This window comes from Cannabis sativa, chromosome 1 (assembly GCF_029168945.1).
Source record: "Cannabis sativa cultivar Pink pepper isolate KNU-18-1 chromosome 1, ASM2916894v1, whole genome shotgun sequence".
NCBI lineage: Eukaryota > Viridiplantae > Streptophyta > Magnoliopsida > Rosales > Cannabaceae > Cannabis > Cannabis sativa.
This window is the reverse complement of record NC_083601.1, coordinates 33,268,917-33,293,530: the sequence shown is the minus strand read 5'-3', so window position 1 is coordinate 33,293,530 and position 24,614 is coordinate 33,268,917. Positions and strand designations below refer to the sequence as shown.

Sequence of the window (24,614 nt, the reverse complement as noted above, 5' to 3'; positions counted from 1 at the left end):
AAACACCACTTAGATAATAAATGTTTACAACACTTATGCATTCACCTTCTTGTGAAACCACGGACGAAAATATTTTTTGTGTAGGACATTATGATCTCCATTCGGGTAATTTTGTCGGATCACTTCCAAGTGTTCACTGTAAAATAAAATAGATTTGAATTGATTGATTGAAATTTAAGTTTAAAAAAATAGAAAAATAAGTATGGGAAAAAACTCACTCTAAGTAAGCTTGAATTTCAGGTGAATTGTTGAATATATACCACTCTACTTGTTCACGAGATGCGCGATCAAGTGGCCGGAGATTGCCTTTTGTGATGGGTCGACATTGAGATTGAAACACAGAAAGCTTTCGTGGGACAACCTCATCTTCAATACGATCAAGACGGTTAAACCTTGTTTCAACCCCCTTGAAATACATTGAACAAAATGTCAAAGCCTCATCAATCACGTAAGTTTCTGCTATCGACCGTTCAGGACGTGCTTTATTTCCTACGTAGTTCTTCAATTTTTTCATGTATCTTTCAAATGGATACATCCACCTCATAAAAACAGGTCCACCCAAAATTGCTTCTTCAGGCAAATGAATGACCAAATGAATCATTATGTCAAAAAATGCAGGAGGAAATATGGACTCCATTTTACACAAGATTAAAATAAGATCTTGTTGAGCAACCTCCATGTCTTTAACATTTATAGTCCTTGAACAAATTTGCCTGAAAAAGTTACACAGTTCAGAGATGGTGGTCGATATAGCGTTCGGGAGAAACTTGCGAACACCAACAGACAGTAATCGTTGCATTATTACATGACAGTCGTGTGACTTTAATCCGATGACATTTGTTAAATTTTCATTTACTTTTTTTTTTCAAATTCGAACAAAAGCCATCGGGAAATTTCACATCCTTAATAAATTTACAAAATTGGATCCTGTCATCAGGTTTAAGCACGTAAGGTGCATGAGGTTTCAACAACTTCCCCCTCTCGTCTTCATAAATCCACAACGATTCTCTGACGCCTAGCTTCTTTAAATCATGTCTTGCATTGGTAGTGTCCTTGGATTTCTCATTGTCCAATATTGTGCCCAATAAACTATCACAAACATTCTTCTCAACATGCATGACATCAATATTGTGTTTAAGAATATTTGAACACCAATAGTCAAGCTCGTAGAAGATGCTTTTTTTCCGCCAATTATGATTTTCTGCAACTCGCCTACGTTTCACACCACCAAAGAGCTCATGATTTCCAGGGAGGTGGGGTGGGAGTTTGTTTACTTGTTCTAATACTTCTTCACAAGTAAAACGTCTTGGAGGAGGTCTTCTCTCAATTTGTCCGTCAAATTGAGTATCCCTTCTCATTCGATGGTTATTTGGCAGAAATCTTCTATGACCCACGTAAGATGTCTTACCAATTACTCGAATAGAAGATGTATCTTCATTGCAAGTAGGACAAGCTTTATATCCCTGACCACTCCAACCAGACCAATAACTACGAGCAGGAAAATCATTCACTGTCCACAAAAGAGCTGCACGCAACTTGAAGACAGTGTTGGTTCGACAATCTCTGGTATCTACTCCGTTAACCCACAACTGTTAGGCTATTTTTAGCCTATGTTTTGGATCCAATTTATGTGCATTTTTAGCTGTGTTGGGACGGAATTACGCTTGTTTTCTATGTTTTCAGGTTCTTTGGAGTAAAAGAGGTCTCGGGTGCAGAAATTCATTGAAAGACGTGCTGAGCCGAAGAAAAACTTAATTTTTGAGTTTTTGCATATCTGGCCGCGGCGATGAAGAGGCTCGCCGCGGCGAGATACGAGAAACAGAAAGCACCTAAAATTGGCAAATTCTCGCCGCGGCGAGAGGAAGCTTGGCCGCGGCGAGATCCCGTACGGACCAGGGGTATTTTCGTCCATCGAACCCTAAATTTCAAGTATAAATAGAAAACTGCGATTGGAAGTCAGGGAGAGCGATTTGGAACCCTAAAACACAAACCGAGAGCGGCAGGAAGAGCATAGAGATTCAAGTGAAGATCCAGAATTCATCCTCAAACAGTTCTTTTCTTTATTCCTCTTTAATTTATTTATGTTGAATATTGCTATAGGAATGGTTATGGATTTATTTCTGAACTAAATTTCCCATTTAGGGAGGATGATGATTGTTGTTTAATGTTTTCCTAGTTAATGTTTAATTACCATTCCTCAATTCTTGTGTGTGAAATTATCTTAGTTTGTGTTTAATTTCATGTTTAAGATTGATCACCTTGTGCATGTTCTATGATCTCAATTCAAAATCTGAAAAGTGAGAATTGAGAATGCTAAAATTAAGATAATCGATGTTCTATGTGAAACGAAAGTATTTACATGACTTATGTGACGAGTAGATTATTACTTAATGCTGATTTCATGTTAGTTTAATTAAGGAATTAATTAGATAACATGTGATTTAGAATCTAGAAGATCTGAAAGGAGCTAGGTTATTTCATAATCTGTCATTCACTCCAAGAATAGGATAGTAATTAATCATTAACAATTTGGGTAAACAACAACAGGATTCTCCTCCCTATTATCTCATCCTGCTCAACTTTAAACTGTGTTATTAAGTTTTCTGAATTTCTTTCATATTTTACTGTTTTTAAATCATAATTGCTTTTGATTTACCGAATAGAATCATAAGTATAATTTAGTGGTACTTAATCCAATTCCCTGTGGGATCGACCTCACCTGTGTGAGATTTACTACTTGATTGCGTATACTTGCGTAGCGTTTAAAAATATAGCAACAAGTTTTTGGCGCCGTTGCCGGGGAATTGTTAAAGATTAATATTACATAAAATTATACTAACTTCTACTTTGGTATATTTTCTCTTGCTGATTTTTCTAACCTTTTTTTTCTTGCAATATTTTCTTGATTCATTTCAGGAATCCTAAGTGCATGCGCCGTCAAGGACAATCAGTCATATTACCAGTTGATCCTGAAATTGAGAAAACTTGCAGGAAGAATCGAAAGAACAAGAGGCAAGAAAGAGTTTCAAAGAATCGCCGAAACATCGTAAATCATGGCTGCCAATGTGAACAATAATGTTGGGAACAATGGGCGTAATAATGGTAATAATGGAGGCGCTGTGGAAGATCAAGCTAATGGCCGAAGCTTGAGAGATTACATTCTCCCTACTCGACGGAGTGCAACATGTATTAGGCCACCGCGGTGGATGCAAACAACTTCGAGATCAAACCTCGCCATCCTTCAAATGGTGCGCCTTCGCCCGGTTGGTGGTCTCCCTTCTGAAGATCCTAATTTGCATCTCTCTAACTTCATGGAACTTTGTGAAACTTTTAAAGTTAATGGAGTTAGCGACGATGCCATTAGATTGAGGTTGTTTCCATTCTCGCTCAGAGAACGAGCCAAGAGTTGGTTGAATTCTTTGCCACCGAATTCTATTGCTACATGGAATGATCTGGCAACAAAATTCTTGTCAAAGTTCTTTCCTCCAGCGAAGTCTGCAAAGCTAAGAGGAGAAATCAATAATTTCTGCCAACAAGATAATGAATCTCTCCATGAGGCTTGGGAGAGGTTTAAAGATCTGATCAGGAGGTGTCCCCATCATGGTATAGAGAAGTGGATGCTGGTTCACAACTTCTACAACGGGTTGGTTGGTAATACTAGAACTCTAATAGATGCAGCAGCTGGCGGAGCTTTTATGAGAAAGAGTGCTAATGAGGCATATGATCTATTGGAGGAGATGGCTCTAAACAACCAGCAGTGGCCAACTGAAAGGAGTCAATCCAAGAAAGTAGCTGGTGTGTTAGAAGTCGATGCCATCACAAAGTTAACAGCTCAGGTTGAGGCATTGACTAAAATCATTGCAGGGCAAGCTAAGCAAGCCCAAATTGTTTGTGAGTTATGTGGAGGAAGTCATCACTTTTCGGAGTGCCAAGCAGATGTGGATGATTTGCCAATGGATGAAGCTAAGGCCATTGGGAATTTTTCACAGAACAACAACAACAATTATGGGTTCAACCAGAATAACAACCGAAGAAATAGTGGGTTCTATCAACAAAGAAATCAGAACCAACAGTTTAATCAGCAACAAGCCTCTGGTGGAAGTTCTAGTTTGCAGACAGATTTATCCGCTCCAATTCATGATCGAACCTAGATCTTCAATTAAAGACCTGCAGACTCAGATGGGCCAGCTAGCAACTCAGGTAGCAACCCGCCCTCAAGGAAATTTGCCTAGCACCACTGAAGTTAATCCTAAAGAAAACTGCAAGGCAATTACCCTGAGGAGCGGTAAGAAGTATGATGGGCCTGAGTTACCACAACCAGTTGAGGTAGATGTAGAAATAAATGCTCAACCAGTGCCGACACCAACACCGACAGCAGAGAAGGCTACTGATAGCCCAAGACCACCACAACGGTCTCCACCGATTAGTATTGATCATCATGTAAAGATACCCTATCCTCGCAGGCCGAGAAAGTCAAGCTTAGACAAGCAGTTCACCAAGTTTCTAGAAGTCTTCAAAAGACTTCACATTAACATTCCTTTTGCTGAAGCTCTAGAGCAGATGCCAAGTTATGTGAAGTTTATGAAGGAAATTTTGTCAAAGAAGAGGAAGATGGAAGACTATGAGACCGTGGCTCTAACTGAAGAGTGTAGCGCTATTCTACAGAAGAAACTCCCTCCAAAGCTCAGAGATCCAGGGAGTTTCACTATTCCTTGTACTATTGGTAAAATTGAAGGGATAAATGCACTGTGTGATTTGGGAGCCGCATTAACTTAATGCCCTTGTCGTTGTTCAAAAGATTGCGGCTAGGTGAAGCAAAGCCAACTACCGTAACTCTTCAATTGGCGTATCGATCGCTAGCTCACCCTAGAGGAGTCATTGAGGATGTGTTAGTAAAGGTGGACAAGTTCATCTTCCCAAACTCGATTTCATTGTTACGGATATGGAAGAAGACAAGAATGTTCCTATCATCCTGGGAGACCTTTCTTGGCAACGGAAAGCACTAATTGATGTTCGTAAAGGAGAGTTAAAGCTAAGGGTACAAGGAGATGAAGTTGTATTTAATGTACTCAAAGCAATGACCTATCCTACAGCTAGTGACAACTGTTTTGCAATTGATGTGGTGGACCAGTTGGTGGAGACAAAGACACATGCTGAAGATCCTCTTAATCTGACTTTGGTACAAGAAGAGGTGGTGGAACAAGATGGTAAGGAAGCTTATGAATATGCTATGTGGCTCGATTCTTATGGACCGCTGAATAGAAAATATTATGAAGAGTTAGGAGTCATACCAACAAAGCCTACCCCATCTACTGAAAAGCCTCCTCAACTAGAGTTAAAAGTCCTACCGAGCATCTCAGTATGAATATTTGGGTGAAAATAAGACACTTCCGTTATTGTGGCTTCTTCCCTATCTCCTGTAGAGACAGATAAGCTATTACGGGTTCTAAGGAAGCATTCAAAAGCCATTGGATGGACTTTAGCAGATATTAAAGGGATCAGCCCTTCAACTGTAATGCATAGAATCTTAATGGAGGAAGGAGTGAAACCAACCATTGATGCACAACGTAGATTAAATCCACCAATGAAGGAGGTTGTCAGAAAAGAAGTCTTGAAGTGGTTAGATGCAGGGGTAGCGTATCCTATTTCAGACAGTAAATGGGTGAGCCCAGTCCAAGTTGTTCCAAAGAAAGGAGGGATGACGGTGGTGAAGAATGAGAAGAATGAACTCATCCCAACCAGAACTGTCACGGGATGGAGAATTTGCATTGACTACCGAAAACTCAACAAGGCTACAAGAAAAGATCACTTTCCACTCCCATTCATTGATCAGATGTTAGACAAGTTGGTGACAAGAGTACTATTGTTTCCTTGATGGATACTCGAGGTATCACCAAATAGCTATAGCACCGAGGATCAAGAGAAAACAACATTCACATGTCCATATGGTACTTTTGCTTTTCTACGAATGCCATTTGGGCTATGTAATGCTCCAAGAACATTTCGGAGGTGTATGATGGCTATATTTTCGCATTTAATAGAAAAGTGCATCGAGGTGTTCATGGATGATTTTTCGTTGTTTGGCTCATCGTTTGACCAATGTCCGAGTAACTTGGAGTTGGTTTTAGCAAGATGTGAAGATTCTAATTTGGTGCCGAATCGGGAAAAGTGCCATTTCATGGTTACAGAAGGAATAGTGCTGGGACATAAAATCTCAAAAGAAGGTATTGAGGTTGACAGAGCCAAAGTATCTACAATTGAGAACTTGCCTCCTCCAATTTCAGTGAAGGGAGTTCGAAGCTTTTTGGGTCATGCCGGGTTTTATAGAAGATTTATCAAAGATTTCTCCAAAGTGGCCAAACCGCTATCCAATCTTCTTGCTAGTGGAGTACCTTTTGAATTTGGGAAAGATTGTCTTGAAGCATTCCAAATTCTCAAGGAGAAGTTAATCTCAGCACCGATTGTGACTACACCAAACTGGGAATTACCTTTTGAAATCATGTGCGATGCAAGTGATTATGCTATTGGAGCAGTCTTGGGACAACGGGTTGACAAGGTGTTCAGAACCATTTATTATGCAAGCAAAACCTTGAATGATGCCCAACTAAACTACGCTACTACAGAAAAAGAGATGCTGGCCATAGTGTTTGCATGTGACAAATTTCGACCCTACTTAATTGGTAATAAAGTGATAGTGTATACAGATCATTCAGCAATCAAGTACTTGATGACTAAGAAGGATGCCAAACCAAGACTAATTCGATGGGTTCTTCTTTTGCAAGAATTTGATCTAGACATAAAAGACAAGAAGGGTACAGAGAACCTGGTAGCAGATCACTTGTCAAGACTAGAGCTGGAAGAAAGTCAGAATACAAAAGAGGTACAAATAAATGAACAATTTCCCGATGAACAACTCTTTAGTGTGAGGGAAAGTCTGATGGTACCATGGTATGCTGATTATGTAAACTTCTTGGCTGCCAATATCACTCCTCCTGAGCTATCTCGACAACAACTAAAGAAGTTCTTTTCTGAGGTGAAACATTACTATTGGGAAGAGCCAATCCTCTACAAGCACTGTGCAGATCAGATAATAAGAAGGTGTGTGCCTGAAGAGGAGATGTACTCTATTCTTAATCACTGTCATGCTTTACCATGTGGGGGACACTTCAGTGGAACTAGAACAGCTGCCAAGGTGTTGCAAAGTGGATTCTTTTGGCCAACACTTTTCAAAGACGCTAGTACTTTTGTGAAGGCATGTGATCGTTGTCAGCGTACAGGAAACATCTCAAGGAGAAACGAAATGCCTTTGACAGGAATCTTGGAAGTAGAGTTGTTTGATGTATGGGGGATAGACTTTATGGGTCCTTTTCCTTCATCGTTTAGCAATCTATACATCCTATTAGCTGTGGATTACGTATCAAAATGGGTGGAAGCTGCAGCCACACCAGCTAATGATGGTAAAACAGTCCTTCGGTTCCTTCAAAAGAACATATTCACTCGGTTTGGAACTCCCCGAGCAATCATAAGCGATGAAGGGAGTCACTTTTGCAACAAACAATTCGAAGCACTCCTTTCGAGATATGGTGTTCGTCATAGAACTGCCCTCCCCTATCATCCGCAAAGTAATGGCCAAGCTGAGATTTCTAACCGGGAAATAAAGATGATTCTGGAGAAAACGGTGCAGAGATCAAGGAAAGATTGGTCAAGAAAGTTGGATGACGCATTGTGGGCTTATAGAACAGCGTTCAAGACGCCAATCGGGATGTCACCATATCGGTTGGTGTTTGGAAAGGCTTGTCATCTACCGGTGGAATTAGAACACAAGGCGTATTGGGCAATGAAAACTTTGAACATGGATTTAAAAGCTGCTGGGCAGAAAAGACTACTACAGTTGGATGAGTTGGAAGAATTTCGAAATGAAGCTTATGAAAACGCCAAGATTTACAAGGAAAGAACTAAGAGATGGCATGACAGAAATCTAGTCAGGAAGGAGTTTCAACCTGGTCAACAAGTTCTACTCTTTAACTCAAGACTAAAGTTGTTTCCTGGTAAATTAAAATCAAGGTGGTCAGGGCCATTTACGGTGATCAAAGTGTTTCCCTACGGAGCAGTGGAACTAAAAGGTGAAAGTCCTAATACTTTCAAAGTGAATGGACAGCGATTAAAGCTCTACTTGGGAGGTCAATTTGATCAAACCAAGTCCGCCATGATTCTGGCGCCACTTTAAAGATCTCGATCAACGTCTAGCTGAGCGACGATAAAGTTAGCGCTAATTGGGAGGCAACCCAAGTGTTCTTTTGATTTAGTTGAACTCTTTTTAAGTTTACTGTTATTTTTCTTGATGTTCATTCTGTTTCGTTATTGAAAGAAAAAAAAAAAAAAAAAAAAATTTTGGTCAGTGGCCGCGGCCATGGGATGTCTGGCCGCGGCCAGAATTGTCTTACAGAAAGGACCGTATTTTCGAGATTTCTCGCCGCGGCGAGGGGACATGCCGCCGCGGCGAGAGTGGACTTACAGAATGGGGCTTATTTTCACGGATTCTCGCCGCGGCGAGGGTATAGGTCGCCGCGGCGAGATTGGTCAGTTTCCCCTTTTTAAACCCCAAATCCCTAACATTTCAAATCAAACCCCACATTCAAACCCTCACTTCTCCACGCCGAAAACACCATTCCTCACCATTTTTTTCTTCATCTAATCCCATTCAAACTCCTTTTTCATCAAATCTAACCATAAACTTTCATCAACAATCATCCTAAACCCTTATTTCTCACATTAAACACTATTTCCCACTCAAAATCAACCCCAAATCCCTAAAACCTCACCCAAATACCTTATTCATCCTTTTCTTCTCAAAAGCTTCAAGATGTCAACAATGGAGGATGAGTAAAGGAACATTGTCATTGAGGTATTGATTCTAAGACTTCCATTCCAATTTTTATTGAAAAATTTGTGAATTTGTTGGATAGTTTTGAATTATTTGGTGGATATTTGGGATTTTTGCTATATACATTGTTGAAATTGATTGTGTGAATAGAATTGGGTTAGATTGAAGGGGATTTAAATCCCGGGAAGTCAATTTTTAAGGGGAAGTGCTGTCAAAATTTTGAAAAATCTTGAGAGTTAGAAAAATTTTGGGTGCTATGGGTCCAAAGAGGTCAAGGGTTAATGAAGAGGGAGCTTCATCATCCAACCCATCTAGGGGACGCCCTAATCTAGATAGAGTTAGGTTTACCAACATGGAGGCTCAAGAGCGGTTTTTGAAATTGAAAGATAGGGCATTCATTGAAGATAGAGGGATAGACATTGTCAACCTAAGCCAAACTGCCAACATTCCCCCTGCTTTTGCATCTATTAGGGATCAAATCCTACAGAGGCAGTGGACTAAGTTCGTAGATGTCACTGAGCGTGGTAATCAAACTCTAGCTTTGGAATTTTTAGCCAACTGGCCTGAAAGAGAAGAGGGCAAAGTTAGAGTTAGGGGGGTTAGAGTGCCTGCTACCACAGACGCTATTCATGCCCTTTATGATCTCCAAACTTTCACTTATGAAGAACAACCATTGAAACGACAATTTTATGAGAGAAGTACGAATTATGTGGATATGGCTGAGACTCTAGGGTATCCTGGCCTTAGGTTCCATGAGCTTAGTGGAGAACCATACCAATTGTACCGATGTGAACTCAACCCAGTGGCCAAGGCTTGGCTTTACTTTGTTAGTGCGAGGATGCTCCCCAACAAGCATTTTTCTGATGCTCAAATGGACAGACTTAAATGGGTTTACGGCATTATGAAAGGGTATAATTTGAATGTGGGGGATATTGTTCGAACGACCTTTGACATCATGGTTGAGGGATCTTCCGGTGGAGGACTAGGGTTGGCTGGAATAATCACTGACCTATGTGAGAAACATGGAGTACCACAGTACTCATATGATACAAAGGTACCGCCACAGCGCCCTATTAACCTGGCGACTGTTCTTCGCTTCAAACCTCCTCATCCTCATGGTCAACCGCCAGTTCAAGGAGGTCCTCCGGCAAGAGAAGAAGAGGGACGTGAGGACATCGAACCACCACGTCTTGTCGGGCCTCTTGACCCTGCCATGCAGTACACCCACAATCAGCTGAATTATCTGATTCAGCAAAACATGCATATGCAAAATTACATGGCCCAGAGGAGTATCTTCGATGAGCAGCAGGTGGCTCAATTGAACACACTTGTCACGAGGATGAACATCGGTGTGGATGATCCAAACTATTTTCCCATGCCACCCCGTTTCAACCCTTATGACCAGCCACCGCCGCCAAACCCCTTTTAAGGGGCTCAGGTAAGTTTTTCTCACCCTGGTTTATTTTCACACATTGGGGACAATGTGCATTTTAGTTTGGGGGGGGGGGGGGAATTTAATTTATTTTTTTTCGCGTTTATTTGTTTTAGTTTTAGTTTTTTTTTAGTTTTGCGTGATAGCTAAATTGAAAAATGGATTGAATTGTTGTTATTCACTTGTGCAATGGATTGAAACATAACTGTGTGCTTGACTTGCAACTGTTTGAATTAAATTGGATGTGTGCTAGGAAGTGATTCATGTAGATTTAAAACATTTGCTATTCTCACATATCACTTGTGTTCTATTTGGATTGTGGAATGACTGATTGAACATGGAATAGAATTTGTTTGACATACTCTCTTGAAGCGAAATCCTTGATGATTTTTGTTTGGAAAATGATTTAGGCAAATTTTCTTTGGATCGATTGAGCCTTTCAAGCCTACCTAAAAAAGTTTTATCCTTAGTATACCCAAAGTTGAGCTTTAGCCTGTTTTAAAAATTTTTCACCACTTCACGGAGCTGAATTTGTTATTCTAAACTCTTTTCACCCTGAACATATTTTATTATGCCATGAGCCTTGAAGCAAGTTTGGGGGGGAATAAGTGCTGTAAGTGAAAAAATATAAAGTGTAAAAATGAGAGATTGAAAAAAAATAATAAGAATATTGTGTGTTGTGCCTATGAAAAAAAGAAAAAAAAATGTGTCTTCTTGAAAAAAAAAAAAAAAGTTAAGAAATTATGAGGTACACACACAAGAAAAATTGCAATCTCTTATTTCTGTTTTTGGGATATATGGAAAGAAAGCAAAATAAATGTCTAGGCTTGCTTGGTTAATTGTGCTTATGGTATAGTATAGCCTAAATGACTTCTTACCTACCCATGTACCTAAGCCATGTGATTTTAACCGAAAAAGACCTATTGATTCCGAATAGAAATTTGTCAACATTAGTGGAGAGGAGTATGTCATTCAAACTTATTGATCATGTGTTAGTGGGAAGTTGGAAAGTTAGAACAGTTGTGATATTGATGGGAATTGCGATGCTTTATGTTTGTATGAATTACTTACTTGTAAATTGCACATTCAACTTAGTTATTAGAGTTGGCAAGTTGAAATTCTGGTTATTGATGGATTGAAGTTGTGCAGGTGGTGGTAACAATTTAATTGTTGGAAAGTTCAGCTATCATTGTCAGTTTTTTTTTTAGTTTAGTCTTAGTTTACTCGGGGACGAGTAAAGAGTCAGTTTGGGGGAGTTTGTTAGGCTATTTTTAGCCTATGTTTTGGATCCAATTTATGTGCATTTTTAGCTGTGTTGGGACGGAATTACGCTTGTTTTCTATGTTTTCAGGTTCTTTGGAGTAAAAGAGGTCTCGGGTGCAGAAATTCATTGAAAGACGTGCTGAGCCGAAGAAAAACTTAATTTTTGAGTTTTTGCATATCTGGCCGCGGCGATGAAGAGGCTCGCCGCGGCGAGATACGAGAAACAGAAAGCACCTAAAATTGGCAAATTCTCGCCGCGGCGAGAGGAAGCTTGGCCGCGGCGAGATCCCGTACGGACCAGGGGTATTTTCGTCCATCGAACCCTAAATTTCAAGTATAAATAGAAAACTGCGATTGGAAGTCAGGGAGAGCGATTTGGAACCCTAAAACACAGCTGAGAGCGGCAGGAAGAGCATAGAGATTCAAGTGAAGATCCAGAATTCATCCTCAAACAGTTCTTTTCTTTATTCCTCTTTAATTTATTTATGTTGAATATTGCTATAGGAATGGTTATGGATTTATTTCTGAACTAAATTTCCCATTTAGGGAGGATGATGATTGTTGTTTAATGTTTTCCTAGTTAATGTTTAATTACCATTCCTCAATTCTTGTGTGTGAAATTATCTTAGTTTGTGTTTAATTTCATGTTTAAGATTGATCACCTTGTGCATGTTCTATGATCTCAATTCAAAATCTGAAAAGTGAGAATTGAGAATGCTAAAATTAAGATAATCGATGTTCTATGTGAAACGAAAGTATTTACATGACTTATGTGACGAGTAGATTATTACTTAATGCTGATTTCATGTTAGTTTAATTAAGGAATTAATTAGATAACATGTGATTTAGAATCTAGAAGATCTGAAAGGAGCTAGGTTATTTCATAATCTGTCATTCACTCCAAGAATAGGATAGTAATTAATCATTAACAATTTGGGTAAACAACAACAGGATTCTCCTCCCTATTATCTCATCCTGCTCAACTTTAAACTGTGTTATTAAGTTTTCTGAATTTCTTTCATATTTTACTGTTTTTAAATCATAATTGCTTTTGATTTACCGAATAGAATCATAAGTATAATTTAGTGGTACTTAATCCAATTCCCTGTGGGATCGACCTCACCTGTGTGAGATTTACTACTTGATTGCGTATACTTGCGTAGCGTTTAAAAATATAGCAACAACAACTCCTTCAACTCATCCACCAAGGGTCTTAAAAATATGTCTATGTCCATTCCGGGTGATTTATCTCCAGGAATTAGAATGGTCAACATAAAATTATTATCTTTCATACATAACCAAGGTGGAAGATTATAGTTCGCCAAAACTACAGGCCACATACTGTAAGCTTGGCTCATATTGCCAAATGGATTAAAGCCATCGGCAGCTAAACCGAGACGAACATTTCGAGGTTCACTAGCAAAATCAGGATGTTTGGCATCAAAGTCTTTCCACGCTGCACCATCCACAGGGTGTCGCATCACACCCTCATCTTTTGATTTACCACTGTGGTGCCATACCATGTATTTCGCCGTATGCCTTGAAGTATACAGTCTTTTCAGTCGCGGAATTAACGGAAAATAACGCATCACCTTATGAGGCACCTTTTTTGCTCCTAAATTTTCTGAAGTTATCCATCTACTAGTGCCACAGACTGGACATGAATCTTCATTTGCATGTTCATTATAAAATAAACAGCAATTGTGCTTGCACACATGAATTGACTCATACCCCAATCCTAATTTTTTCAATCTTTTCTTGGCATCATAATAGTTTGATGGAATTTTATTTTCCTTTGGAAAAGCAAATTTTAGTAACTTCAGTAATTCATCAAATATGTTGTTAGGAATTTTTCCCCTAACTTTCAAATGCAATAATTTTGCCAAAAAGTTAAGAGAAGATATCCAATCACAACCAGGATACAACTCGGCCTCAATTTCTTCAAATAATTCGTCGCGCCATTGATTTGCATCAGGATTATCATCCATTTCGAATGACGGCTGAAGGAAGTCATCCACTATTGGAATCATCTCGTCAATTTCAGGATCATCATCAGCGGCATCATGGTCGTTCATTGCATTAGTGGCACTAGATTCTGCTTCCCCGTGGTATGTCCACTTCTCGTAACCAGTAAAAAAACCCCAATCGAATATGTGTGCTTTCACAACAGGTAAAGTTTGAAGCCTATTGTTCACACATCTTACACAAGGGCACCTAATCCTACCATCACAATCTTTACATTTCGAGGCCATCTCTAAAAATGCATTTAGACCATCCCAATATTGTGGACATCTACGATTTCGCAAAGTGGTCCAAGACTTGTCGATTGTCATCTAAAATTTTATGAAGACATAAGATTTAAAAGTATAACGAAAAATTGAATCATCAAATTTTATGCTATTTTATGATATCTTATGATATTTTATTAAAAAAATTTACATTATTAATTTATATTAACTTACACAATTATTTATATATTATTATAATAACTACAGTTCATTATTAATTATCTTTTATATTGTTAATTTTTAAAGGATTATTATTTTAAAATATTTTCCTATATTGACACTTTTTTTTTTCAATAAAATTATAATTAAAATCGTAAAAAATATAATTTTTTCCTTTTATATTTATTTTTAAAGTAAATATTACACTAAAATTTTCATTTATTAAAATTTTTTTAATTTTAAAAAAATACATTATTATTATTAATATTTATTTTTCTCATATTTAAATGTTAAAATTTAATTATCTAATTACTTTTATATATTTAATTATTAAGAATTTATTTCATTAAAAATTTTTGGAACTTAAATTTTTATTATTAAAAAAAACTACCAAATCTTATTTAATAATTTATGTAAAAAAGTTTTATGATATTTTATGCTATTTTATGATATCTTATGACTTTTTATTAAGAAAAATTACATTATTATTTTATTATAACTTCCATAATTATTTATATATTATTATAATATTAAAATTCATTATTAATTACAATTTATATTGTTAACTTTTAAAGGAATATTATTTAAAAATATTTTACGACACTATTTTTTTAAAATAAAATTATAGTAAAAATCGTAAAATATATTTTTTGTTCTTTACATCAAAATATTTTTTTCCCTTTTGTATTTATTTTTAAAGAAAATATTACACTAAAATTTTCATTTATTAAATTTTTTATTTCAAAAAAATACATTATTATTTTTAATATTTATTTTTCACATATTTAAATGTTAAAATTTAATTATTTAATTATTAAAAATTTATTTCATAAAAACAAATTTTAACTTAATTAAAAAAAACTATCAAATCTTATTTATTTAATAATTTATGTAACAAAGTTTATTTTTTTTTATGTTTTATATTCATAAAAATGAATTATATTTATTTATATTTAAATCATAAATGTTAATAAATATTTTACTTGTAAGTATCTTTTCTAATAATACAAATTTATCCTAACTTTTTTAATACATTTTTTTAAAAATAATTAATTGTATATCAATTTTATATATATTTACAAGTTGTTTATTGTTCTAAAATATTAATAATATAAAATTTTTTGAAAAAATTAAACACTAAACTCTATAAATTACATTTAATATTACATAATATATATATAACATTATATAACATTATATTAAATATACAGTATATACAGTGTATATACAGTATATATACATTGTATATACAGTATATATACTGTGTATATACATTATATACAGTGTATATACGGTACTGTATATATTGTATACACATTATATACCCTGCATATATTGTACACACAGTGTATAAACTAACAATATACACATTATACAATACACATTATACAATATACAATACACAGTATAAATACAAAATATATAAAACACATTATACAATATACACAAAACAAAAATTAAAATGACAGTAAACTATAAATCCTAAATCTCTACAAATATATAATATATAAGAGTATATGTAAAATTTTCAAATATAACACATATATCATATTTTTACAGAAAAAAAAAAATTATGAGATATATACATAAATATAATAAGAACTAACCTCCAAATATTTATAACTCCGATCAATCCTGGCGTTTTACTCAGAAATGTCCTCCCCACCGATTATTAATCTCAAAACTTTGAAGATGAAAAAAAAAATTACATATTAAGAATTAAAAAAACAATATATAAAAATGATAAAGAACAACAACAAATACATTACCGTGCACTGATTTACGGCCACTGCAGTGGTGGTGGACGGCTGACGCACGGGCGGTGCCGGAAAAAAGTTGAACGGAGAAGGTGGAAAATATGGGGCGGACTGTGTTTGAAGGAAGGGGAAGAGGTGAATGGGGGAGGTGGAAATGAAAAATGGGGAAAATGGTTTTCTGAAATGGGGAGGGGTTTATATAGACTTTTAATACCGGCGGGACCCGCCGGTATTAATTGGGTTCCGCCGGTATAAATCTAAACGGTCAGAATCTCAAATTAATACCGGCGGGACCCGCCGGTATTAATCCGCCGGCAATAATATTTTCAATTAAATGGGCGGTAAAATTCCCGCCCTCATTTTTTGAGGCGGGATTCCGCCGGTAATAAGTCCTATCCGCCGGTAATAATTGATTTATAATTAATTAATATATATTTTTGGAAAATGGTTTTTATTTAATAACTATTACCGGCGGATTACTAAATCCGCCGGTAATACCCAGACTATTACCGGCGGGTCTATTCCGCCGGGAATAATACCGCCGGTATTAACCTAATTTCTTGTAGTGAGAGTTTACATATAAACATGTAAAGTTGGTCCGGCCCTATACTAGCTAGTATATGTGTCCTCTCTAGTATTCTAGTATGTGCTATAGTATAGCTGTTATTGTTTACGGTAAATTGCGGCATAATCTTCAATAGTGTTGCTTCGTTAGAAATTAATTCTTTAAATTTATTTTTTGATGGTAAAATCTCTTAATTTCAAGTTCTGTTAGCACTTAGTTCTATGCCATTCACTTTTGAAATTAATTGATAAGTTGGTTGTTCATGTATAATAAAATTTAACAGAATGATCAATTTACAATGTTATGAATAACTCAGGGACCATTTAAAACTGATTAAAAAGTTCAAGGGCATAATCATGCATAGGTCATAATCGACAACTTTCATGAGTGCAGCTCCATCAAAAATAGAAAAAAAAATGAAAGTGAAAAATGAGGGAGAGAGAGAGAGGCAAATCTAGGTTATAGGGGCCGAGGATTTCGATTTTGTGGTTTGTTTCAATAATCGGTCACCGAATTTTTGGTTGGCTCTGGGCAATAGATCCCATTGAGAGAGAAAAATAGAAAAGAGAGTGAGAAGGCAAAAGAAAAAGAGGGTAACAAGGGAAAAAAATAGAAATAATTAATTTTTTTAATATATTTTTTAAATGAGTTTAGTTTTATTTTTATTTTTTTAAATATTTATTTATGTGGACCAATAATATTGTATTATGTGTATACTATGTTCTTGTGTCCTTGTGGACAATACGCTATACACATGAAACAACCAGCCAACTTATAATTTAACTACCAAAAATAGATAGAAAATGTTAATTAAATATTACAGAACTTAAATTTAAAAAATTTTATCGTTAAAAATTAAATTTTGAGAGTTAACTACTAGCGAGGAAATACTATTGGAAGTTACGCACAATTTAATCACTGTGTTGTCATGTCACCGCAAATAGAGACTATTAGTGGGGTTTGTTACAAAAACTGCAGTTTTATGTTTTTCTTTTTGAACAATTGTTTGAATTTATTTCTTATTTTTTATAATTTAAAGTTGTAGTTTGATCATAAAGATATATTGAGAAATACCATTATAATAATTATAACAATAGTGAGGGTCACCTTCAAATTAGCTTAAAGTAAATTCAATTTTTTTTTTTCCAAAATCATTAAACATAATATGAATCAAAACTAGGTAATTTTATACGTAATTGGTTGTTTTATTTTCAATTTTTCATTTTTTTTTTCTACGTGATCCGTTTACAAGTGTATATATATGAATTATCTCATAAAACTATTAAATTAATTTTCATTTCATTTCCTTTCTTTTTATCCTTTTATTTTTAATACTTGGTAAAAGTATACTACTCATCATAAATAAAATAAAAAACGATGTTTTTCTTATATTGAGTTGCCCCTCGTCCCATGACGAAGTGCAGAGATCCTTTCTTTGTCGGACGAGAAATCGATTCGACTCGTTCGACTACTTTTTCTTCTCCTTATTCTTGGGATCTGTTAGAGCTTCCTTCACCTTCGTCTTCGCCTTCTTTTAATCCTTTCAAATAATATTTAGTCATGAGTTTCATGTCCTATACTTGACTTTGGGTAATTCATCTAGTGGAGTGCCCTGGCAGTTATAATTAAAATTTAATCTTTGCTTCCTTTAATCTAGTATTTTGACCTATTCTCTCTATGGCGCGCTAACAATGTTTTCAATTAATATATAGATTTATGGGAAAAAATAAATATTGTTTTATATTGGGTATAAATAACTAGTTGAACAGAAAGATCATTAGAGGAAGGAAAAAAAATATATAATTATTACAATGAAAGATTATATGTGAGTTTCATTTTTTAAAAAATTGGTAATATTTTGTAGAGCTTAACAAACCCACCGACCAAAAAATTTCATGTATGGTTGCCTGCATCCTTTATAAGCTATATATATATATAAATATGAATTGGTAGCCTTAATTATAATAAAAGTCGTCCCACTTTTATTCTCCATTGATATGTCATCATGCACACAGCCATTTGTACTCTTTCTTTATCTTTCTCTAGTTTTGACTGATTTATCTCAGACTGAGAAGACCATATTTTCTTATCATGCATCACTTTTCTTTAATGTATCAGTGAGCCTATATATGATATTTTAACTACTCTTAAGTATGAGTTTGTTTGGTTATCCATTCAATATATATATGCATATAATATATTTATATATATGAATTGGTTGTTTGATTTTTGTATGTTAATTTCTTATTAACAAATATTTTAATTTATATACTTTGTGCTAAAAATCTATATAAACTAATTTGTTATTTTGCATAAGACAATTTCTGGTAGTTTCTTAATGAAATAAAAATAACTATCTAAAATTATTGTTGAGATGAATATGTAAACTAATTAAATTGTTGATGAAAAAAAAATTAATAAAGATCAAATAACTTGATAACGATTGATATATATATATATTAGTATATTACTTAGCAGTAGTCTTCGTGATAAATTCCTAAATTAACGTGTCTTTGTAGAAGAGAATGAAACCTAGCTATATTCAAGAAGAAGAAATTAGATAAAAATGAAAGTAAGAAAGAAGATAAAAATCTTTCTTTATTTATATATAAAATCCAAAGTATAGGAGAGAGAGAGAGAGAGAGAGAATAGTAGTGCATCGAATTCCCCTAGAAAGAAAGAAAGAAAGAGAAAGAAGAGGAAGAAAAAGAAAGGAGTGGTGTGGCTATGATAGTAATAATAATGATGGTTGGTCACTTTCTAAAATCAGTCTTCTAGTACAATACTCCAACCCTTCCCTTTTCCCTTTCCTCTCAAGATTCTCTCTCTCTCTCTCTCTCTCTCTCTCTCTTTCTTCTTTGGTGATTTTCGAAAGAAAGGAAAACAGATTCTCCTCGTGACACGTGTCGTAATATTCTTCTCTATCGCCCCTCTGAATATCCTTTTTGTCTGGTCCAAATACACCCGAATATTCCCCCCTAATTTCTCCCATTTTCTCTTTTCTCTCTGCTCAAAACCGAAACCGAGGCACCTGTTTCTCTTTGTCTTGTGTGCCTTGAAAAACTAAAATTACCTGCTCTATGCATTATGCTAAAATGAGCCGTTGGTGCAATCAACCATACCCTGCGCCACTAGTCATTGATATATATATTTTTAACTGAAGATCAGTTAAAATTTTGGATAATTTGTTGTTTTAATTTCTCATCAGAAAAGGTAATTACAAAATTCTATATTTCATATGGAAGTGAAAGTAGTTCACTGTTTTGGACCCATTACAGTACTTTATGTTTCCAAAATAACTTTTTTTTTCCCTTCTTATCTGGAGAGTCAGAGTTTCTTTTTCTACCCTTAAAAATCAAAGTTTCTACATAACCATTTTCAGTGCCACTTTTGAAATTAATACCCCAAAAAAAGAAAAAAGGAAGAAAGAAAAATACAATCAATGCAACTTTACCATCCTCGCCTATGTTTAAGAATAATTTTTTGAAAAGAAAATCACATCACATTTAACTATTTCACACACACCCAAATCTTACTAATGCTTTTTGTGGGTTCTAATAGCATTAATTGAAGTTTCCAATAGGATTTTAGATGGGCCAAAACCAAAAGTGACCCCAGACCCAGAAACAGCCTATCTCATACCCTTTTTTTTTATTATTAATACAATTTTTTTTTATTTTTTTTACAACAAGGCTAGTACTTTATTGTGAAAAGCTCAGTTTAAGGACCACTGTTTGCTGCTTTCCATTCTGACAGAAATTTCACTCTTACCTTTTCCCATGCTATGGCCATGCATACTTTTTTTTTTCCTCCAATTTTTTTCGTCTTTTTTGGAAAAAGGGTTCAAAGGGAATTAAACGATAATTCCAAAGAAAAGTTATAAAACGATGTTATAGCTCTTTCTTGGTTAATGTTTGACAGTGAGACCTAGTTTCTATATGAACATATATATATATATTCAACTTATAATAATTGTTGATGTAACAGAATTTTACCACTTATACTATGATTATTAGTATAATTATATTGTTGATTGTATTGATTATTTTAAAATTAAATAACTTAAATATTATTTTGTACTCTTTTAACTATAATTATGGTTGAGTAGAAAATAAAATTAATATATAAATTCAAAATTAAAAAAATAATTAATTAAAATTATAAAAAGTTATAAGGTAAATAAGTAATAAAAATTATATATTTAGAGTTAGTTTTGGAGTATTGTTAGTTGGATCTAAATTTATATTTAAAATTAATTATAAATAAAAATATTAATTATTGTAGTTTCCAAGAGTTAATTTAAATCACTTAATTAAATTAATGGTTATAAATCATTATACCTATCAATAGGTAAAAATTACAATACTTATTGTATTAGCTCCCACATATGTATATCAGTATATGTATATGTATTTTTTTATGAAATATATATTTTTTTTATGTATTTTTGAGGGCCCTAAAATTTAATTCGTCTTGAGCTCATATATTTTCAGGGTCGGCCCTATGTATATGTATATGTATTTTTTTTTATGAAATATGGTATATATAGATATAGTGGTATGCTAAAGGCACAATTAAACCATGCGGTCACGTCCGTACTATATATAGCCTCTTTAATAAGAAAATGCTATACTCCAATATTGCTGATAAGATACCCTCTTTGGGGCTAGTGACAAGAACCTTATTCTATTACGTCCTTACTACAATAAATAATAATTCATTTAAAGGGAACCTAACCACAGAGTTCATAGTACATATATATAATTAAGTTCATGGTATATATATCTATCCAAACAGACATTAATTTTCAGGCTATTATTTTGGTCTTTTCTTATTGCTATTAATGAAAGATAGCTAGATCTAAGTTGGCCTAAATAGTGATTTTTTGAAAATAAATATCAAGTACTTTTTCATGGATCCATTCTCAACTAGGATACATATATATGTATAAATATACTTCACATATATATACTCTGGTGGTCTCATCACTATATAAGATATATATTGTTGAAAAGTTCCTACTTAATTTATATATATATATATATATGTTACAACTATACATATATTCATTATATGTGTGCATCTAACAAGAAGTACTTTAACATTTTAAACGAGGGTTGTAAAAGAAAGATTCTCATCTTCTTTGTATATCGTTTGCTTTGATGATTATGCTTACCGAATATATCAAAAAAGAAAAATGCATGGTTAATGCAAAGTTATCCCTTCAACTTATTTTTAATTGGTGTAGAGATATATTAAGTAATATTTATTCTTTGTGATTAAGAAAGAGAAGTGAAATTAATTAGCTTTTTTATATATGTTGCATTATATGACATATTCTCATGCTTTGCGGAAAGCCAATGATGGGTACATTTACGGGCTGTAAGGTTTGTCAATGAGAGAATCACATGAACTGGAAAAAAATATAAAATACAACTTTTTGTAGAGAGAAAATGGATTGTTCTACTAAATTCCCTAATTCACTTAGGATAGATTCGTTTTCTTTGGCATCCAAGAGAACTTGATTATTTGTAGATGATTGCTCATCTTATATATATAAATATTCTTCATGCTTATCTTAATACATAAAGTTCTCTATCATGCTAAGCTTTTTCTAAGTATAGTTGATCTCTCCTTTTGAACGATATATAAGAGGAATATAATCCAAAAGAAAGAATTCAACATGGCCAAGAAGAAGTACATAACAGAACAAGTGAAAGAAAATCATATGCATTAATAATATATATCATACGATATATATATATATATATCGAATAATAATGTTAGTTGACTACTGACATATATTTTATATATGCACGAGAGGTTAACATGAAATGATATGCTACGATATTCTAGCTATATTATAGAAGCCTGTAGCTAAGGAAAAGTTAAAATAATGTGCATATATAGTACTACAAGAATATATATACATATATTTGATTTTGTAATAAATGAAACATTATTGATGCCAAGAAATAATAAAACCGAATTTTCTTGAGTATAATTATAATTTGTAAAAAAATCAGATACCCCTTTCAAGAATATTGTTTTGTATTATTTTGAATATTTTGGTTGATATATATGTAATGTATATGAGAATCGGTGTAGAAAAATGACGATTATACCCTTTACTCTTGGCAAATGCATAAAGAGAGTTTGACCATAGATAAGAATTAATATAGTAGTGCAGATGGCATCTGAATTAGCAGGAAAGAGTGGAGAGAATGGAATTAGAATCACTTTGGTCGGCCTCTCACAAAAAAAGGTTAATTTTTGAGAAAGTTGCTGAGAAAAAAAAAAAGAGAGAAAAGCACATTTTAGAGTGTCAATGAAGACACGAATTGGAAATTAAAAAAAAAAAGAAATGTGTAAATTTTTTTTGTGGTTGACCTAGCTATTATTGCCACAAAATGAGCTAGCTTCATTAGAAACAACCTTTCCTTCAAATCATTTTACTCAAACATAAATATGTGCATATAGGTATATATATAATTTTAATAAATTCTGATGAGTGATGAGATCTTTATGTTGATGCGTCTCGGCGCATGCAAAGTCTAGATATGGGGATTTTTAGGCCTAACAAATGTACTCTATGATCGATATGCTGCCATTCATATTAATATAATTATATATAATTAAGAAGAAAAATAAAAAGATTATTATCTGATGAAAGTTGCAGGATATACATGTCCAGCTTCATGATGATGGATCCACCAGCTGGATTGATTCTTTCTGAGCTAAAAATATTGATTAAAAAGATTGGTGATGGTCACTTCGATCTCTTAAGTAGTAGTTGTGATGTTTTGCTTTAGTATAATATTCGCATTTTTATAATTGCTTCCATTCCATATATACGATTTTCATTCTAAGACAGAGATATATATATTCTACTCTATAACTTTATTAAAGCTGTTCGTTCGTATACTGTTTTTGCTGAAAGCAGAGTTGAGTATTTAAGTATTAGCTAGTAGATGAAGAAGATAAGAGAATGGAGAAAATTAATTCAAATAATAAATAATAAGAGACTGGCTTGAGTGAAAATTAATTGTTAAGTACTACCAACTTGTATGTGCTTTTATATTTTTTACAGTAATAATTACTATATATATATATGCATGATTATATCGATTTACTTATTAATTAGTATAGCACTACTTTACCTCTTTTATATTTAAACATAATATACATTTATTGCTATTCTTTTATTTTTTCGAATAAAACTCTTTTCGATATTTATAATTACCAATATTAAATTTTTACTTCTAATAACTTGGATGTTATTGTACACAGTCCGAATAAGACCTAGCTTTTTTTTTTTTCTTCCTTATATACTATTAATATCTTTGTAATTCTCTCTCTATATAAAAATGTTTATTGGAAAGAGAGATAAGAAAGTGTGAGCGAGAAAGAAATTGAGTGTATTGTATTGATTGAGTGAGAAGATTATAAGAAAAGTTATTATATAGATGGAACAAGAGAATAACAACTTCCAAACTAGCTCGACTAAAACACTCAACTAATTGTGTAGTTACTTAAACTATTAGCTAACTATATAACTAACCAACATCCTTAACAACCATCTTTAAATTGAGTGTGATTTTGGAAATGACACAATTTATCTTTAATATCTTAAAATCTGGTGCTCGAGATCCATTTTGTTAGATAGCAATCTGAGCAGTAGCAGGGATATGTTTGACATTAATGTGTTGTTGTAGAACTTTATTTCAGACAAAATATAAATCAATCTCGATATGCTTTATGCGAGCATAAAGTATAGGATTTTCAGCAAGAAGAACAGTGCTTTGGTTGTCACACCAAACAAAAGGAACTACTACTTGAGGAATGTGAAACTCATGAAGGAGAGATTGAACCCATGTTACTTTAGCAACAACATTTGCAAGACTACAAAATTCTGCTTCAGACGATGATCTGCTAATAGTGACCTGCTTATGTGATTTTCAAGCAACAAGATTTCTACCAAAATAAATGCCATAGTCAAAGATTGAACACCTACCATCTAGATTAGATGCTCAATCTACATCGCAAAACACATCAAGGGAAAAGTTTGAAACTAGTCGAAGTAGAAGACCATGATTTAAGGTGCCTGCAATGTATCTCAAGATCCGTTTTACTACAGTCTGGTGTGTATGCAAAGGGTTTTGCATAAATTGATACACTTTATTAACACAAAAAGTAAGTTTAGGTTTAGTTATGGTAGCATATTGCAGACCACCAACAATAGACCTATACAAAGTGGCATCTTTGA

General features: G+C 34.0%; 1 protein-coding gene and 1 non-coding gene across 2 annotated transcripts; both read right to left on the bottom strand.

The window, feature by feature from the left end:
• Nucleotides 1-3,500: 3,500 nt before the first annotated feature.
• LOC133033768 (small nucleolar RNA R71) lies at nt 3,501-3,607 on the bottom strand. Its single transcript, XR_009685833.1, has one exon. It is a non-coding gene; the product is annotated as a small nucleolar RNA R71 (small nucleolar RNA).
• Nucleotides 3,608-12,745: 9,138 nt separating this feature from the next.
• Nucleotides 12,746-13,912, bottom strand: LOC133034115 (uncharacterized). Its single transcript, XM_061109137.1, has one exon. It carries the CDS (start codon nt 13,910-13,912, stop codon nt 12,746-12,748), a length of 1,167 nt encoding a protein of 388 aa, XP_060965120.1.
• Between the last annotated feature and the right edge of the window lie 10,702 nt (nt 13,913-24,614).

Bases quoted from the DNA above. Each gene is read 5' to 3' on its own strand.
- LOC133034115 (XM_061109137.1), bottom strand. From the start codon at position 13,912: ATGACAATCGACAAGTCTTGGACCACTTTGCGAAATCGTAGATGTCCA.